The 18,848-nt window shown below is 44.3% G+C and overlaps 1 protein-coding gene across 1 annotated transcript in view; it reads left to right on the top strand.

The window, feature by feature from the left end:
* LOC147688589 (elastase-1-like) overlaps nt 1-18,848 on the top strand; it is a 192,204-nt gene that overhangs the window by 116,231 nt on the left and 57,125 nt on the right. The window contains exons 2-3 of the mRNA XM_086941449.1: nt 3,623-3,726; nt 11,811-11,920. Coding sequence (XP_086797575.1) covers nt 3,623-3,726; nt 11,811-11,920 — 214 coding nt within the window. The remainder of the gene's footprint in view (nt 1-3,622; nt 3,727-11,810; nt 11,921-18,848) is intronic.

Genomic DNA, 18,848 nt, shown 5'->3' with positions numbered 1-18,848 from the left:
GTGAACGCAGCTGTGGTCCGTCCATTGGAGAACTGTGGTGTGGCTGAAGGAAATATGTTTGCTGGAGGTGAAGATAGGGTCGAGAGTGTGTCCTGCGCGGTGTGTGGGGGTATTAACAAGTTGTTTGAGTCCTAGGTTGGCGAGATTGTCCATAAGGGTGGTGGTGTTGTTGTTGTTGTTCTTTTCCAGGTGAAAATTGAGGTCTCCCAATAGGATGTAGTCCTCGGAGGAGAGGGCGTGTTGGGTGATAAAGTCAGTGATGTCTTCAGTGAATTGTGCACGGGGTCCTGGTGGCCTGTATAGGAGTGTGCCTCTGAGTGTGGTCTTGGGGTCGGTGTGGATCTGGAAGTGAAGGTGTTCGGCGCTAGAGAGGTTGTCGTCTGAGCTGGTTGAGATGCGGATGGAGTTCTTATGGACGATGGCGATGCCTCCTCCTGTTTGTTTGGGGCGATCTTTTCGGATGATCTTGTAGCCTTCCGGGATGGCTATGGTGATGTCTGGGGCCGAAGAGGCGTTCATCCATGTTTCTGTTAGGAAGGCGACGTCTGGAGAGATGGTGTCTAGTAGATTCCAAAGGTTGATGGCGTGGCTGTGGACCGATCGGGTGTTGAGTAGGATGCATTTAAGGTGGTTGGCGTCAGATCTATGTTTGGTGTTAGTGGATGCCGAATTGGTTTTTGTGCCGTCAAACTTGCAGGAGATGCATGTGAAGGGTCCATGGGTGTGTCCAGGTGAGGCTTGGGCGCAGTTGGGGAGTCGGCCAGGATTAAGTGCTAGGAGGGTGGCTGAGTCGTATGTAATGCGGGTGGGCTGGGCATTGCGTGGACCAGGGGGTCTGGCGCTGGGCGCGGTCCAGGCGCGGACGGGCGTAGTGGGCTTACCTTTGGCGCACCTTCGGCGCGGCCGTGGCGCGTGGACGCTGCACGTTGGGACATCGGTTTAAATGGATAGTGGAGGGGGCGGAGCGTGGGAGGATCAGCTGGGAGGAGTTAGCCGGGAGGGTAGGCGGGGCAAGGGAGTAGACAACAACCTGGATACAAAATGGAGTTAGAAAGTGAAACTTGGGCAGCCTTTGGCCAGTGCAAAGCTAAATAACATTAGTGCACACAATTGAGGCAGCAGAAAAAGATGCAGATTATAAAAGGCGGCAGTCACACGAAGTATTACCAAAATGCTAGCTTAGTGTGAGGTACGGCGCTATGAATCAACAAAGCGCTATGTGAATTTGCTAATCCTGTCGTGCGCGATGTTTAACAATGCAAAATTACTTGGGCGCTGTGATTGGATCTATGATGTTACAACGCGTTATTTTACAACGCATGCTGTAACTTCGCAACTTTTACAACGCAGGTTCCATTACATCGGATGCCATTACAACGCAGGATATTACATAGCAGATGCTATTACAACGCATACCATTACATCGTAAGTATAGGTAAGTATAACTTTTTAAAAAAAATGTAATTAAGTTAATTTAATTTATTTTATTTTACTAATATAATTTAAAAAATTGTAAAAATGTAATTAATATAATTTATTTAAATAAGTTTAATTTAATTTTAAATAGGAATTAATGTAATTTAATTAAATTAATATAATTTTATTAATTTAATTTAATAAATTTTATAATAGTAATTATTTAAATTTAATTAATTTAATTTAATTAATATAATTGAATTAATCTTAAAATTGTAATTAATTTGATTTAATAAATTTAATTAATTATAATTTATTTAATTAATTTAATTTAATTAAAGTCGTACTTTAAAAAAAATAAACCCTAAAAATACCCCTGATCCCCAAAACCCAAACCCAGCCCTAAAACCTAAAAATACCCCTGTACCCCAAAACCTAAACCCAGCCCTAAGACCTAAAAACACCCCTGTACCCCAAAACCCAAACCCTGCCCTGAAACCTAAAAACACCCCTGTACCCCAAAACTCAAACCCTGCCCTGAAACCTAAAAACACCCCTGTACCCCAAAACCCAAACCCTGCCCTAAAACCTAAAAACACCCCTGTACCCCAAAACCCAAACCCTGCCCTGAAACCTAAAAACACCCCTGTACCCCAAAACCCAAACCCTGCCCTAAAACCTAAAAACACCCCTGTACCCCAAAACCCAAACCCTGCCCTAAAACCTAAAAACACCCCTGTACCCCAAAACCCAACCCCTGCCCTAAAACCTAAAAATACCCCTGTACCCCAAAACCCAAACCCAGCCCTAAAACCTAAAAACACCCCTATACCCCAAAACATATACCTCAGTACCCCAAAACATATACTCCTATACTCATACTTATTTTAAAAATTACTTAAATTAATATATTTAATTTATAATATTAAAAAACATAAATAAATATATTTATTTATAATTAATATTAATTAAATTAATTAAATAATATTAAATATTTTTTTTTAAAAATTATATACTTACCAATACTTACGATGTAATGGTATGCGTTGTAATAGCATCTGCTATGTAATATCCTGCGTTGTAATAGCATCCAATGTAATGGAACCAGCGTTGTAAAAGCTGCGTTGTAACAGCATTACGACGTAAAAGTTGCGTTGTAACAGTAAGTTACCCTGTGATTAAATGTCGAGCGCGATGTTAACAGTGCTATTCCAATGGAGTCCGATGTTATTAGTTCCTTATAAATGACGCACAATATTTAAAGGGCTAGATTACACGAGCGCGAAGTCGAAAGCAGCTATTTAAACAAGCGCATTGACACAGATGCAAGTGCGAGCAAGCGTGCTGCTACGATACCAGCCAGACGATTTTGCAGCAGAATTCTTTGCCAGGGAGCGTGGGGGGGAGCGACCATCTCAGATGAGATCCAGGTGGTCATGCATGGTCCTTGTACTTCAATGGACCATGCATGGACCTTGTACTTCAATGGACCATGCATGGACCTTGTACTTCAATGGATTTCTGTGAAGTACACATGAAAAGCTGCCTAAGTCCTCCTCTTTGGGCTTTTGAGAAACCTAAGCTGTACTTGCTGGTTCAGTGATTAAAGTGTAAACTGTATTGTTCTACTGCCTAGCTATTTGAAAATCCTTTAGGAAAAATATTATTTAAAAAATGTTAGTCCAAACTGTTGTTCCTCTAGATCCATGGTCTTATACCCTTTTTGCGCTGTATCTTCGTGTCTTCTCAAAGTGACTATCCTGGGGGTAAGACTCAGGTGTTCATGTGAGCCTCTACAGGTGAGGGAGAAGACTGACCTCAAAGCACAGTGCCAGTGGCTATGGTAAGAGATGCTTCAGGAGGTATGTCAGGCTTGCAAAACACCCTCTGCTGTCGGTGCATTACTTTCTGTTGGGATTTATCATAGGTAAGAGGGCATGACCCGCACAACTCTTCCATTCTGTTGCTCCACATGCTCATTAAAGACATTTAAACTGTAAACCTATGGCTGAGTGGGTTTATATTGTTGGTCTTAATCTTAACTGAAGCATGGCTATTTAACATACAGTAACTACTTCGAGAATTCTAGGTAAGGGGCATTTATCTGACAATGTCCATTTAACATTCCCACATATAAAGATTTACTGACATGGCTTCAAAATAATGAAAAAGAAATGTTAATCATCTGCATTTTCCTTCACAATAGGTCTTATTTCCGGTCACATTCTCAACCATGACGTCCATAATGACATCCAAGCGGACCGTGTGATTGGCGGCAATGAAGCCGCGAGGAACAGTTATAAATGGCAGGTAAGCACACTGGAGGTATTTCTAAGCAAGAGTGCTGGTGGGCATATTTTATTGCCTCTGGGTGAATAAGGTTGCTGAGTTCTGGCTTGAGGGGATCTACGCTTTGGTTTGGAGCTGCTCAAGGTCTGGTTGGTAGACACCATTGATGAGACTCATAGAAAGCATGTGAGGGGTGGGCTGCTGTTCACCAGTGAAATATCTAAACAGGATATCATGATTCATATATAGTTTGGCTGTAGAGTGCCCTCATGCAATGATCAAGGTAGAATACTTCCTTTCTTCAGTCTTTTTATGTAGCACAATCTTGGCCCAAGTGCATTAGAGGGCATTACATGAGCACCAGATGTTATCACACGTTTTCTTTGTTATGTTATAAAACAGTAAAACATTGAAAACACCACACAAATGGCTATGTGAACTGAGAATACACTGGAAACAGTAACAATGTTTCACACAGAACTCTTTTTATATACAAAAATGCTGGATACACACAGAAAAAATGACTGTAGTCATTTTACAATAGTGTAATGACAAATAGAGGTAGTGGGTTTCCACTACAATGATGCAAATGTATTCACTTCATAAATTGCATTCTTTCTTTTATGCAGACATTGTATTAAAAAGTGTGCAAGGTGACCCTCATGTGAAAAACAACCACAACAAACAAGTAGTGAAACAATTGTGGATATGTTGGTCTGCAAGCAACTAAGAAGAGCGGTCCAATTAGATCAGGCATTTTCTTTGCCTAACCACACATTGTTATGGTACAACAAAAGGTTTGTCAACTGTGTTTCTACCCAACAAAGGTACAAGGGTCTCATCAGGACAGACACATGGCCTGGGGGACCTAGAAAATATTGAAATACAGCAGTATATGTGAGATAGAAAACCCACTAAGTGCTGGAATTAAAGTGTAATAAGGGGATACCTACTGAACTCAGAATGGGGTATAACCGCAAGCAGTCAAGGAATTATTGAGAAAGTACTGCTTATGAAGAGTGAACAGTAATTCTGTGAACTAAACATAAGGATACTCATCAGTGAAGTAGCTAGAGTATTGATAAGGTCAATACAATAAGTGCCAATTGAATTTGTTTGTAATAATAACTATGGTACAATGAACAATAAGGACTCACCTGTAAGGAAAGCCAATTTATGGGGATAATTCTCAATGTAGGGCATATAAATACGTGCCATATCAAAACCTCTTTAAGAGACAATGTAGGATGCTTCTCAGTGGTGTTTGGAAGAAGCCCACAAATATGGTAGACCACTGGAGCAAGACTTGAAACTCATGCCGCTGCCGACGCCGACAATGCATTCCAAGGGGTCAAGGTCGGGCACAGAAGGAGGGTGTGTCTTCAGGACTAATGCATAATGAGACCATGCTGCTGGTAAAATTCCTAAGAGTTATGGGACCAGAAAGAGGCATATTGACTATCAAAGAGCCACAACAATGTAGGTTCATGGTAACCCCCAGGTAGGTGTTAAAAATCGGGTTCCTGGCTGACTAGAGTGGAAGCCCTCGTCACACAGCAACAATATTCCTAGTCAGGTTTAGCCACAAGCACTTCCTAAATTAACCTGTGCTCACCCTCTGGGAGCTTGGTAAAGAGCAGTCAGGATTAATTTAAAAGGCAATGTGTAAAGTGTTCATGCAACACTTAAAACATTAAAACTGTGAAAAAACCACACAAAAAGATACCATACCTGGTTAGAAAACGAAAGCCTAATTTATGGATAAAACAAGACCAAAAATGCAAACATCCAATAAGTTTAACAAGAGGTATGAATTTTTAACGATTACATTGAAATATAGTACTAAAAAAAAAAGCGCCAACCGGTTGTGCCAGATTGGGTCAAATCCAAAAGTTTAGTCCAGCCACGATGGAGTGCAGGTCAAATACAGACCCAAGGCTTGGCCCGCTGAAAAGTACCTTGGTCTGCGATTGGGTCAAGGATGAGATGCGAGGCGCAGGGGAGGCAATGCATCATCATTGATCCTTAGAATGTAGGCGACATGTCGGCACTCAGCTGCTGAAAGTCAGAGATGTGCTAGAATGGAGACGATGCACCACCGGCGATGCAATGTACACGATCTTTGCAGCAGTGGAGATGAGACAGCATCATGCGCAATGACGTAGATGCATTTCTTTTACTATGACAGCACGTTACACCCACTTCGAAGGGCCCAGGACTGCATTGGCACCACTTGACAAGGCAAGACTCACAAGTGGCAGAGTCCAGGTGTTGTACCACGGTGGTTGGAAGTCTTTGATGTCCCTGAGACTTCAGAACAGGAAGCAAACAGACAAGGCCTTTGAGTCACTATGTGGTCTGGGTTCAAGTGATGCGGGTCCAGTCCTTCTCACCCAGGCAATGAGGGCAGGAGGCAGCAGGTCAGCACAGCACAAGCAGTTCATCAAGAGCAGTAGTCCAGCAGAGTGGAGGTCCTTTAGTAGCACACCAGTCCTTTTTCTTGGCAGAGTATCCACAGGTCCCGAAGTGTACTGAAGTGGTAGGGTCAGAAGTCCAGTACTTATACCCAGTTGTGCCTTTGAAGTGGGGGAGACTTCAAAGAAGGGTCTTTGAAGTACACAGAGGTCCTCCCTTCCTTCCCTGGCTCTAGACTCACTATTGGGGAATGCAGTCCGTTATGTGCAGGCAGGACACAGCCTATTTATGTGTAAGTGTGGGGCTGCGCCCAGCTCCTCCCTTCCATCCTGTCCTGGATGGCCCAGAAGGACATTGTTAGACCATGAGGTCACACCCAAGTTCCCTTTGTGTGTGACTGTCTAGAGGGGATACACAAAGTCCAGCTGTCACCTCACCCAGATATGCAATCATAGACAGGATGCAGGCACACGGAGTTAAGGGCAGAAACATACCAACTTTGTATAAGTGCAAAAACAATTGATGGAAGGAATTCTGAACAATGTCAAACATTCACCCCCCAGTCAGAGATCTGGGCCTAAATCCTTTGTTTGTTTGGTCACCACGCTGTTCCAGTTTGGACCCAACGTATGCAAACCAGTCTTGAACGTGCTCCTCAAGTGAATAGTCCAGGCATCACTGTTAGTCCAGGTCCTCCCTGGACTGGAATAAAGCATTTCAAAACCAGTGTCAGGGTATCACCGCTCATCAGCCAGGATAGATTTTATTCAGTGCATGGCGAGCACGGGACCCAGGTCTGTCCATATCCGCCCGCTTGGGGTGAGAAATGCAAAAAGAACAATTGATGGAAGGAATGCTGAACAATGTCAAACACTCAGCCCCAGTGAGAGATCTGGGAATAAATCAATCTTTTTTGGCTCACCATGCCATTCCAGTTTGGACCAAGTCATTTGCAAATCCGGCTTGACCCTGCTCCCCATAGGAACAGTCAAGCCTGAAGTAACAAGCCAGGTCTTCCCCAGACCAGAAACAAGCATCCTAGGACTGGTTTCGGGGAATCAACCCTAATTAACCAGGATAGCTTGAATCCAGTGGCATGGGTAGCACAGGCCCCTCCTCTGGACATAACCATCCCACGCAGATTGACAAATGCAAAAATGGACTGAGCACTATGGAAGGGTGTGCAATTGTATTTCTTTTCTGGATCACTAATAGAACTTCTGTTGCTGTCACATTTTCCTCAAATACTTGGCTTCTTCTGATGACATTTCCCAGTTACATGACTGCACGATGTACAAGCATGTTGGACACCCTTCGAATGCGAGCCGACAATGGCAACTCCTCAGTCTTGGTGCTGTTGGACATGTCGGCCGCATTCGACACAGTTAGCCATGAAGTTCTGCTAAGTAGGCTGGAAAAACTGGGCGTGAAGGGCAAGGCCCTGAGGTGGATACAATCCTACCTGACAGGTAGACAACAGGTGGTGACCCTAGCACCCTTTTCATCTCCCAAGTCCCTGGTCAGTCATGGAGTACCTCAGGGCTCCTCGATCAGCCCTATTCTTTTTAATCTTTATCTGCAACCTCTGATCCCCATGATTAAATCCTATGGAATAGATTTGATAAATTACGCCGACGACACCCAACTGGTGTTCTCCTTAGAAGGAAGACAGGCGGTGACCATGGAGACCTTTCAGAACTGCATGAGCAGGGTCTCCAGGTGGCTGAAAATAAACTCCCTTCAATTTAACGAGGGGAAGACGGAGGTAGTCTACTGCTCGTCAGCCAAACTGAGTCAGCAACCTTCCTATGAGATCAGGCTTGCGCCGGGAGCTGATCCTTGCATCCCAGTCAAGACCGTGCGCAATCTAGGGGTACTGTTTGATGCGAATCTCCAAATGACCTCTCAGACCAATAAAACCATCAGTGTCTGCTTTGGACTGCTGAAAGCGCTCAGACAGATTTTGCCCCTTCTGCCTGATGAGTCTAGACCGCTAGTGGTTAGGAGTGTGATCCTGGCCAGACTGAACTACTGTAATTCCCTATATCTAGGGGCCCCCTTATACATCTTACAGGGGCTCCAGAGGGTCCAGTCTATAGCGGCCAAGCTGGCACTTAAAAGACCTCGCAGTTCCTCCACTACGTTGGCGCTCAGAGACCTACACTGGCTTCCAATCGGGAGTAGAGTCGCTTTTAAGTCCCTATGTATTGTGTATAGAGCCCTGCACAACATGGGACCTATTCCTTTACAGGAAAGGCTCACCTGGTATAGGCCCACCAGGTCCCTGCGATCCTCTAGCCTGGGTTTGGCAGCAGCTACCAGGATCAGGAGATCGAGGATGGGAGGCAGAGCCTTCTGCACTTCTGCATCTAGGCTGTGGAACGAGCTTCCCCAAAACATCAGGCAAATTGACACCCTACTGGGATTCAGAAAGAGCCTGAAAACATGGCTGTTCGCCAAAGTCTAATCCCCGTGATTCTATCTAATAGTTCCGGCGGCTGTTTTATATGTCATGACAGCTAGTGTATTGTTGTACCATCTGACTACTTCCTGTTTGGGCGCCAGGATACCCGTAGGGTGACAGTTGTGCGTTACAAATAATAAATACAATACAATACAATATATTCCTATTCCAGCTTTCTTTGTTTATTTTTTCTATATTTGTTCCAATTGTGTATTTACACCACCTATAGGTCTAGAATACTTGAATTGCTGTGACTCTTTGGTAGTAAATATACAGGTATTAGCATGTCTTTTTTTAAACTAAGGATTATAGATGAGATGTGTTTCCTACTCCTTTTTTTTATATTTATATTGGTATATGCGTTTTAATTGTTTATTTATAATGCATATTGTTCTCATGAATCTGCATTGATGTGATTCTTTGATATTCAAGACTCCTTTTTCTGGCCTCACAATTGTTGGGCATTACGTCCACAGCTTGGTCTCATCATGCATTAGTCGTGGGGTCAAGGAGGGGCTCCATCTTCGCCCCTCCTTGACCCCATGAAACACATTTGCATTTCACGCCTCCCTGTCACTGGTCAGGCAGCGATGTGTGCTTCAAGCCCTGCTCCCCCGGTCCACCAAATTTGTAGTCAGTGGACTCGCAAAGGCTTCTTATAGACACTGAAGGTGCATTGAGACCACTTCCTACATTGTTTCTGATTGAGGTTTTTGCGGGGACACTTATTTCTATGCTTTTCATTGAAAATTGTCTCCATCCATTGGCTTTCCTCACAAGTGAGTCCGCATTGTCCAATGGTCCATTGTTATTATTAGGGTCGAGGTAAGAGTGCATGCATTTTGGTGATGTATGACTTCGTTTTGTAGAAGAGTGAGCAGTATTTTGTGGACTTGTAGCAGGTGTGTCCCTAGTGCTGGTATTATTTGTATGAGGATAGCAACAGTGTAGTTTTTCTGTATTGTTTTCCTCGTCCAGAAGGCTAAGAAGGCATTTTGTTGGATCTGCATGTGTAGGTGGTGGAGATGGTCATTGAGAGTGAGTTGGTTAACTGTGCTATTTATGTAGAGTAGCCTTGTTGTGCAGTAGATATGGAGATGCAAAGATGTGAAGAGTGGCGTGTTGTTTATTTTGTTTGCGTCTGTTTAGGGTGTAATGTGTATAAATTAGGGGTGGTGGTGCAGCATGTGAGTCATCTTGCAAGGTTCTAAACTGTCCAAAGGATGAGAGGCAGTTGAAAGAGAGTTGCTGTGTTGCTGTATATGTGTTAGGTGTAGGGGAAGAGAGAAAGCTTGGCAGTAGAGTTGGTTTAGGGTATGTTTAATTTATGTAGCCAGGAGGATGGAAATGGGTGTATGTTTCTAGTGTGTGATGGAAAGCATTGTGAGGTAGTGTGCATGTGTGAGAATTTGTTATGCTGGTGTGTGTGTTATGTTTTGATTTTGAGTAGTAGTGAGAAGAGCTGATGATGTAGTTGTTTTCTAAGAACTATTTGTAAAGTATTGTTGGTGAGTGAAAGCGAAATGGTAAAGGGTGTGGTAATGTTTTTTGGAAAGGAGTATATGTGGTGTGCGAGTGGAGATGGACAAGAGTTAAGAGTGTTTGTGTTAGATATGATTGCTGGAAGAGGTAATATCTCTGGTAGAGTGTAATGTTAGAGTTGTGTGGGTGTGTTTTTTTTTAAAAAAGAGAAGGAGGATGCTGGTGGATGAAATGATGGAACATTGAGTATAGATTTGGTGGTAACATAAACAGGGCTGTTAGGAGTGAATAGAGGGTGGAGCTGGTGCTTTGTATTAGCAGGGAGTGTGTATCTCAATGGGATATAGTTAGGTCTAGTGTGAATTTAGGTTGTGTTGGTGATGTGTGGATTTGTTTGTGGTAAAGAATGGAGTGTTTTTTTTTGTGTGAGTTAAGGTGCCAAAGGGTGTATCGGTGTGGTTTGTGGTGGGTTTTTTTGTGGTTTTTGTGACAATTAAAACTGTTTAGGGTTGGTTTGGAGTAAAAGAGTAGAATGCATTTGTTGTGAGTGTGTTAATATGTCTGTGGATGTGGATGGGTTAAGGTGGGTGCTGATGAATGGAAAAAAGGGCAGAATCTCTGGCCCTATGCCCGACCAGGCTAAAACAGGCCCACTCAGGCAGTGGCAATTGTCCTCTTCGCCCTTAGCCTCGACACCCGGGCTGAGATGCCCTTAATTATAAGCTTTAATAGCCCCAGGTCAGGTGACCTTTGGCCAATGGAAACCCTAGCCCTAACCAATCAGAACACTAGCAATAAGACCAATAGGGGACACGGCCCTTGCAGAAAATCACAGCCCTAGTCCTAGCACCCAGTCAGAGAGCAAACCCTAAGCCATAGGCCAATAGAAACCCTAGCCCCAGGAACCAATCAATACCATAAACCTATCCACCAATCAAAACCCTAACCCTCAGCCCAATACAATCACTACCACTTGAACCAATCAGAATCCCAGACCCATCAGCCAATTAGAAACCTAATTCTAAGCCCAATAGAAAAAAACAGATTCAGCAGCCAATCAGAGAACAGATGTAATGTCCAATGGCAAAGTTATAGAAGGAGAGTGTGACCTTAAGCACAGTTTGATGTCCAGGGGGCAGTGAGCTGATCCTGTGGAACAGAATCTCCTTGGATACAGACTGGCTCAATCCACACTTTGCTGGTCCTGGTTCCCCTTGTAGGTAGGCCCAAATCTAAGCCACTTAAATACTGCTTTTCGCGCACTTCAACAAATCCCTTTTTCTAGTCAAAAGCAAGGGTTACATACACTTTACAAACACAGTTTTAAACCTTAAAGCAGATTCAGCAGTCTCATAAACACACTTTGCTTAGTCTCTTGCTGTGTACATCCAATATTTCTGTACATGAAATGAGTCACATTTTCTTCGGCACGGAAAGTTTAAGTGAATTTGCTCAGATCATAGACTAAGCCTGGGCTGGGATTCAAACCTGGTTCCCTACTTACAAGGTTAGCAGTTTCGGCCTTAGGCTGCATGTCTGCACCAGTATGATAGTGAGAGAATGTTTAAATGATCAGTCATGCTCTGTAAAATAAGTAATCACATTCAAGCAGCAAAAAGTTTAGCACAGGTTCTTTCAAACAAAACCTATGTTCTAGTTGCAACACATACTCATTTGTTGTGTTAAGTTGACTGAATTGCAAGATTGCTTTGTGTTTCAAAACATGCTATATCTTTGAATACAGGTCTCCCTTCAAATAGCCTATAATGATGATCCTGAGTACTGGTCTCACATCTGTGGTGGGTCACTCATTAGTCAAAGCTGGGTCCTGTCCGCTGCCCACTGTGTCGGCTTGTAAGTAACAGATTTCTGAAAACTTGATTTGCGCTTTTTGCTTCTGATTTATTTTGCTCACAAAATGTACTTTGTGCTGGTAAGGTTCCCTTTTCTCACCATATATAGCACACTCTGGTGCTTTGCTTTACTCTACCTTTATGGGGTTGTTACATGGCTGTGAAATGGCCAGATCATTGCAAACATTGTAGTTTTCTACGCTAAATCCAGTCCACCAAGAGAGTCAGACTGGGCTTTGAATAAAGAAATGATGCCTCCTTGAAGCTTTCAGTAACTTGGGAAAACTTTTTTATCTCTCCAAATATATTTTACACATTGCATATTTATATATGTCTCAGCATTGGATGTTGTAGTCAAAGGATATGCTTCTTGTACAAATCTTATGTTAAACATGAAGAATATACCTCTGCTCCATGTGGCAAATGCTGTGTGTAGCAGTCAGCAGCCTGTTAGTGTACCAGTGCAGGAGGGGACAGCAGGAGTAGGTCATTTTAAATAAATATAGCTCTGTGCTGATTTCCAACTCTGCGCCAAACAGTGCAGCAATTTTGGTTGCTTATCTGCATTGAGCTAAAAATGAATACATCTGCCCTCAGGTATTCACTGCTTGATTGACTCAAGCTCATCATCTTTTGTAACCATTTTAATGATGCACAACATCTTCATCAACTTCTCAATACATCATAAATGCATTTTTGCCACTCATGTTCCCACTCCCTCCAGTCTCATGTTAAGGTTATGCCTCCTATCCTCTTGGCTTTGTAGTAGGTCTGACCAAATTGTGAATTTTAACCTCTCTCCCTGAATCTCTTCCAAGGCTAAAGACACACTCTGATATTTCCTAGGTACATAACATGGGTGTTGGACCTGCGATGGGCAAGCCCAGCACAAAGGGGGGTAGCTTGGCTCAAGTGACAAGGCAAGTGAAGGCTTTAGTGTTAAGCCGGCTCTGACCCAATAATAACTCTCTGCGCAGTCACACCAAAAAGAAGGACACCACACCATTTCTGTAGAAAAATACGATTTCTTTATGTAAAAGTTCTCTGTTGTAAATAGGGATCAGTTGGGAAAGCACATTCACATTTCTTTAGTCACAAATCTCTGGGATTCAGTTACTGAAATAAATACTGTAAATAGATCTTCAGGAATAAATAGCAAGATAAATAGAATAAATATCAGGAATACATATCACAAATAAATATCACTTTTATATAGCAGAATAAATACTGGTTCATTTAAATAAATAACCACATGTTCATTCTGGTATCGCTGCCACCAATTAAATGCTTTAGGAAGATTACACTTGCAATACGTTTCAGCTTGGAAAGATAACTCTTACAGTTCACGTTGGTTTCAAGGATAATGAGTACGGGCTTCCCTAGGCACAAAATAAGCCTTAGACTCTTTAGGGTTCACTCAGGGAGTAATGCGCGTGTATCTAAAAGGCAAGGAAACACAGTGAATACAGCATTTGCACTCCGCTGCCACCGGGATGAGATCTCTGCTTTCCGGTGGAATCTATGCGCGCCTACAGGCTTTGACACCACTAGCACACAAGCGGCACCAGTTCAAAGTCTTTAGACTGATGAACGGGCTGCCGGAGGGGTCACACAACCTTCACGCTCAGTCAAATGAATGCCGGTTCACAGTTCCTTCACAACGCTGCACCCCACCTAAAGAAACGGGCCCACCTCGCATCGGCTGCAATCGGTAAGCGATTCAGTCAGGGCACAGCACTTCTCACGCCAGCGACAGGGTTTTCAGGGGCTCCACGGTCCTCCCTCCGACTTCCTCATACGGGGTGGATCCCGCCCACAGCTACAGCTTCCGGCTCACTGGGGAAGGGGCAGAGACGCTAGTCTCCCCCAATGAAGCCGGCCTTTCCCCGCCCCAGCGCATCACCTCACCTTCAGTCCGCACAGGAAGCGCTCTACGGCGGTGGGGCTCGGAGACGTCCGAGCTCCCCCCTGGAGGCGCCTGTCGTGAAGGGTCACTTCTGAAGATCGCGGTTGCGGCGAACTTGCTCTCGCCTCGCGACACGCAGTATCAGTCACGATATCACCACCGGGGGGGCGGGGAGGCACTACAAGTATGGCCACAGTCTTTGGGGCAATGAGGCACTTGCTGGGCAGGCGCTGTAGGCGCAAGGTCACCACTCACGCAGCTAACTAGAACGCCAGTCAGAAACAACGCCAGCTACCTTTGCTACTCTACTGCCCACGCTACCAGCCACCTCAGGGGGTCAACAGGGCAGGTGTCAATCTGGTGTCAAGTCTGGAATCTCCTTCTTCTTTTCTTCTTTCTAAAATGGCCGCCAGGGACTGGGCCTTTTATAGCCAGTGCCCTGGGGTGCTGTGACGAGCCAGAAGGTTCTAGAACCTTCTCTGGCTGTGACAATGCCTTGGCACTTTTGCGGTATATCTTGGTCACTAGCAGCTACCGTACTGTGGCTCTAGAGCAGCCATTTTGTGTATCTGAGGAAAACAAAGGGATTCCTATCAGGAATGTGCGTCAAACAAAGGGCGCCAAAACCTCAAAAGGCCAGAGTTCAGGGAGGCTCCAATGGGAGTCACTCACATGAGGGAAAAGGGTGTCCACCATTTTAGGGCCACTCATACAGGTTGACAACCCCAGTTTGTAATGCCACAGGTTCCGCCAGGCACCTTATAAATAGGTGCCAAAAACCTTGTGAGCAACTGGGCATCAAGGAACATCTAGCCCCATGAAACAGCACATAAAAAGTCCTGGCAGACAAAGAAAAACGACAAATCTTGGGAGGTACGGGGGAACAAAAGAAATCATAGTGGTGAGGGGACTCTCAGAAGCAGACGGGTCTAACAATGGGTCTCTGTGTACTCTATGAATCTCATTATCCATTTCTTCCTCAATTATTTCCTTTCCGATTGAGATCATCAACACCTTTACCACCAGGGGTGTAGCTTCAGGGGGGCGTTTGGGGTGTTACACCCCCTAATAAATATATTTTCTGATGAATAGTTGGGTTCAGGTGCTTTCAGTCGGGTATGGTGAGGTGTCTGTTGGATTGCGCCTGAGATTTTTGCATAAACATAGACAAAAACGCACACAAACTCTCTTCCTCTCTGTCTTGAAAGCCTAAGCAAAGTTGGTATTTTACAAAATATTGTGTTTTCGCTCTTAGTACTCCTACATATCTGCATTCCTCTCTCTTTCCACTGCCCCTTAAGCCCCTCCCAGGCACCCTGTTTGTCTTTTAATGGGCAACATCCCTTACAACGCATTTATTACAACGCACTACCATTACAACGCAACCATTACAACGCAAACCATTACAACGCATTGCGCTGGGGGGCACTCTAGGATAGGGAATATATTTAATTTACTATCCAACACCTTCCCTACTATCCACGGGGACTGGAGTTGGAATAGTAAATTAAATAAATCACTATCCAGCGCTTAAAAGCACTATGCGTTGTAGTGGTATGCGATGTAAAAACCGCGTTGTAACAGCAGGCGTTGTAATAGCCTGCGTTGTAACGACACCAATCCGTCTTTTAATGTATTTTAACATTTTATGCCAGCGTGAATGTTGGAAAATCTGAAGTTGACCCCTGCACCCCCCCGGCCCCCCCCCCCCCCTCCCACATAGACTTACTGACCAAGCTACGCTCCTGTTTGCCACAAAGGTTTTTATTTCCATTCCGTCTGTTTCCTTGGGGATAATAGTTATGTGTAAACTGTTATGCCACCCCTGGTTTTCCATGGACCTGCATCTTCCTACCAGTAGCAACTCATTGTCCTGGGGTTTTACAACTGTTAGGGCAATTCTCTTTCATCTTAGTTGGTGCCTTAGTTGCTAATTTTGAGTCTTCAGGTATAAGTCATACAGATTCTTGTCTGCGGGCACATATGCCACATGGGTCTCTTTCTGATGTTGCTCAGTCCTAATAAATCTAGATATAATCTCGCCATATCTCCTTCTGAGCTTCTCTATGGATAACTCGAGCCACACCTCTCTTTCTTTGTTGGTCTGTACACTCACTGCATCAGGCCCAGCTACACCAAAACTGCCCTCATCCTCATCAAGGCTTGCAGAGTGCGCCTGGTACTCGAATCCTATGTCAACCTCCACCTTTAGTGAAATTGATAAGGGTGTGACAGGTGTCAAAGTGTTTTCGGTTCAACTTCTTCCGGATTACCAGTAACTTTCTTGAGAAGGAGTGGGAGTAGGACCGCATCGATTTATTGTCCTAGCCCCATTATCAATATTTGTGGATCTATCATCGGACATTGTTGTGCTCTCCTCTAACCTCATTCCTGCTTTCCATAATAAATGTTCATTTAGGCTGTCTGATTTTAATTCGAAAGCTGTTCCTATCACTAAAGAGCCTCTAAATGTTGTGTATGAGGATCCTCTATTCCTTATGCTGTTTTTAAAAAGCTTAAAAAAGTGAAGGGGAGATATTACAAATGTTAATGCTGGACGGCAGGTGCTTATTTACAAGGCCATTGCGTCGCCGATGCACACTTTTTTGATGCTCTGGCGGCATAGAGTGCAGACCCATGTCTACGAGGCCCGCAAAGCCACTTTGTCAGTCTCTTACTGCCCTCGTAGATACAGAGTAAGTCAAAGCAGCGCAAGTCGCTACATTGCCATACTCTGTGTCAAAGAGGCATTCCACGGGCATTTTGGTGGGTTTGCCCACACAACACCCATGGATTTTGGTGCATTCCCAGATTTATAAGAACTTGTAAACCTGGGAATGCATCAAAAGCATATGCTGTCCTATTGCTCCTCATTTTTTCCTCTTTCTTTGTGTTCTGCATTCTGCAGCACACATAGAAGGAGTAAAACGTCTCCATTGATTGTTTTTGTGCAGGAAGGTACCCCTTCCTGCACAAAAACAATCATTCCTACTAAGCAGACACTCTTGCACCATGGCGCAAGGGTGCCTGCATTGGCACAAGGCAGCCAATTGTGCACCAATTCAGTGGAGGACAGGAATATGCCATATCTCATTGATATGGTGCATTCCTGCCCTTTTCTTTTGAAGCAGGGCAGCACAACAAAGTGACTTGCTATGCTGCATTGTTTAAAAAACGAGTAAATTACCCCTCAGATACTTAGGGGCATATTTAAAAGGAGCTAGCACCGTCACTGCGTCATGTTTTTTTACGCAGTGACAGCACAATCAGTGCATCACATTGCTCCATATTTACAAATGAACACATTGGTCCTAATGTGTCAGTTTGTAGAGGCCAGCGTCACATTATACCTGCACCAGGTATAATGTATGCAGGGTAGGCGTGCCCACGTTATAAGCCACATAGAACTGGCGCTGTGAAATTTACAACTTTTCCCTGTGTCACTCTATGACTTGACTGCGTCAAAAATCCTGTGCATTCTCAAACCAGGCATAAGGTTTGAAGCAGAACGTTTTACATGGATTCACCTCTGTGTTCTAACGCATTGCCGGAGTTGCCTAAGTCCTACGACCAACTCCAGCAATGCGTCACTTTAGCGCCAAAAGATGCCTCAGAATTTCTGACGCATCCCTGAAGCCTTGCGCCATGGAGCACTGGATTGTAAATACAGGGCACCCATGGCATCATTAGGGCATTTGTTGAAGGTGCAAGAAAGCTTCAGTTCTTGAAAAATTGCCCCTTAGTTGGGCCCTCTTTATCTGATGAGGTGCTCTTTGTAATTAGTCCTGCTTTAGATGGCATCCCTTCACCAGCCTCCAAACCCTCTTTGGGTGAAAGGATTAGCCTCTCTCTAAGGTGTTTCCTCCAAAATGGATGCAAAGCCTGTATCTCCCCCTCCGACCACACAGTGATCTTGATCCTAGGGGTATTTGGAAGGCAAAGGGTATCTTATAATGACCAGTGTCCAATACATGTCCTTAAGATGGCTACCTGCTCCCTTGCAATATCTAGTGCTCATCTGCTCATGGAGAGGTGCCCTCATATATAATATAATGCACCCTGCCATAGGGCTTTAAGGCCTACTGTTGGAGTGACTTACATATAGTATATGCAGTGTACATGGTCATGGCACACAGGGAGTGTGCCATGTTGTGTTTTCAAAATGGTTTGCACCGTTTCACGCATCCTGCGAAGGTACGCTGCATTCAGTTTTTTTGTGGGTCCCTTTGGGAGGTGTAAGACATGCTGCAGCCTATATGGACCCTCTTTCCTACCCATGCCCTGGGTACCAGAGGCACCATTTACTAGGGACTTTCCAATTGGGTTACAATTAGACATTTAACTCGTTTTAGGGTAAAGAGCACTGGCACTGGAGGCCTGGTTAACAAGGACCCAGTGCACTTCCAGTCGAAAATCATCATCACTGGGCAAAAAGTGAAGGTGAGCTTGTCAAAAATGGCACTTTCCTACACTTTTCATCTTGAGTGTAGCTCAGTGCTCCTGTATGCTATTTTTTCTGCCCAGAGTTCTCAAGCAGATTAGGACAATCTAGGCCAAGTCATTATTGTGGCTCTGGACTGGGCTCTGAGAGTTTGGTATCCTGAGCTGTTGAGCATGACCATCGGTCCTCCGATCAAGCTGCCCCTTCAGGAGGATCTTCTGTCACATCAGGAGGGGAAGGTTCCCCACCCGATCCTGTCAACTCTCTGCCTTCATGCGTGGCGATTGAGAAGGGACAGTTGACAGCTTCCGACCTTCTGTCTGAAGTTTGCAATGTTATCTTGATAGACAGACATCCATCCATCCTCAGTTACATTGCTTGACATGAGGATCCTGATTGCCAGTGACCCCCCTAGGTGTAGTCGGACTTTAGCACACCTCAAAAAACTGGATACCCTGGGGTTTGGAATTCATTGATGCCATTTTATCTGAATTTTCCAAGTCACTGCGGAATGGCATGCGGATTCTGGTGCTTATTGCATCAAAACCCACATACCTGCCATATAAGGGACCTTTTTCCTTT

The sequence above is a fragment of the Lissotriton vulgaris genome, chromosome 10 (genome assembly GCF_964263255.1).
Source record: "Lissotriton vulgaris chromosome 10, aLisVul1.2, whole genome shotgun sequence".
Taxonomy (NCBI): domain Eukaryota; kingdom Metazoa; phylum Chordata; class Amphibia; order Caudata; family Salamandridae; genus Lissotriton; species Lissotriton vulgaris.
This window is presented reverse-complemented; position numbering and strand designations above follow the sequence as displayed.